This window comes from Microtus ochrogaster (genome assembly GCF_000317375.1).
Source record: "Microtus ochrogaster isolate Prairie Vole_2 chromosome 14 unlocalized genomic scaffold, MicOch1.0 chr14_random_1, whole genome shotgun sequence".
NCBI lineage: Eukaryota > Metazoa > Chordata > Mammalia > Rodentia > Cricetidae > Microtus > Microtus ochrogaster.
Genome location: NW_004949096.1, coordinates 30,101,607 through 30,102,848, shown reverse-complemented (window position 1 = coordinate 30,102,848; position 1,242 = coordinate 30,101,607). Strand labels below are relative to the sequence as shown.

The 1,242-nt window shown below is 42.6% G+C and overlaps 1 protein-coding gene across 1 annotated transcript in view; it reads left to right on the top strand.

Moving 5' to 3' along the window:
* The window catches only part of Mfap1 (microfibril associated protein 1), a 16,729-nt gene that overhangs the window by 2,278 nt on the left and 13,209 nt on the right, over positions 1–1,242 (top strand). Inside the window, exon 2 of the mRNA XM_005364349.3 lies at positions 729–948. Within this exon, the coding sequence (XP_005364406.1) occupies positions 729–948 (220 nt within the window). The remainder of the gene's footprint in view (positions 1–728; positions 949–1,242) is intronic.

Here is a 1,242-nt window from a genome sequence, read left to right as displayed (position 1 = left end):
AAAAAAAAAAAAATTATTCTTGCTAATATTCTGGGCACTGTTACTAAGAATTTGTTTAATAAGGGTGCATTTGCTACTTTTCTATTGCTGTGATAAAATACCATGATCAAGGCAATTTATAAAAAAGAGTTTATTTGGGTTTCTGATTTTAGAGGATTAGAGTCCGTGGAGGCAGAGCAAGGTATGGCAGCAGAAACAGGGAGCTGAGGGCTCCTGTCTTGAACTGCAAGCATGCAGCAGCGAGAGCGAGACGAGTACACAGGCACTGCAGTAGGAATGGTGCATGACTCTGCAACCTCAGCTTACCCTAGTGGCATACTTCCTCTAGCAAGGCTGCATCTCCTGAATGTACTCTAACAGCACCACCAACTGGGACCCAAGTGTTCAAACACCTGAGCCCCCGGGGAACATTCCCATTCAAATCATGATGACAAAGCATGAATTTGTGGTGGGGGGAAGAGGGCTCTAGAGTTTCACTGCTCACAGTCTTCTACTTCATCGTCCCCAAGGTACCTCTTGATGTCTTGGTGTTGGTATTCATAAAATGCCTTCTCCTGCCATAGTCTTTATAGGAAAGCACTGATAGATGGATGTGTAGTTGTATAATGGCTGCCATATCCTTTTTAGACTCTGGTCCATCAGAAACCCAAGGCTCTGTCTGCATAGACCAAGAGTTGAAGGGAATTGGGAGAGAGGTTACTGAAACATTAATTATCTCTCTTGCCCAGGTGAGATTTCAATGGAAAAAGTAAAAGTAAAACGTTATGTGTCCGGAAAGAGGCCAGATTATGCTCCTATGGAGTCCTCAGATGAAGAGGATGAAGAATTTCAATTCATTAAGAAAGCTAAGGAACAAGAGGCAGAGCCTGAGGAACAGGAAGAGGATTCGTCCAGTGACCCCCGACTTCGGCGTTTACAGAACCGCATCAGTGAAGATGTAGAAGAGAGGTAATGTGTAGAGTTGTGTTTCGTGAGCTCTGACCTCTCATGGAGATGACAACTGATATGTGTCCTACTGTGTGCTGTACACACTGTCCCAATAGGTGACACTTGCTAGTTCTTACAAGAGTGGTGCCTATACCTATATTAAAGGTGAGAAACTAAGGCAGCAAAGAGTTAGGGAAGTGACATGACCAAAGCCAGGAAGTAGCAGCTTCAGAAAACAGCCTAATGACTGTAATTAGCTTCTAAAAATATGTCTTAAAATTTGAGAAACTGATTTTATCCTTTTTTTTTTTTTTT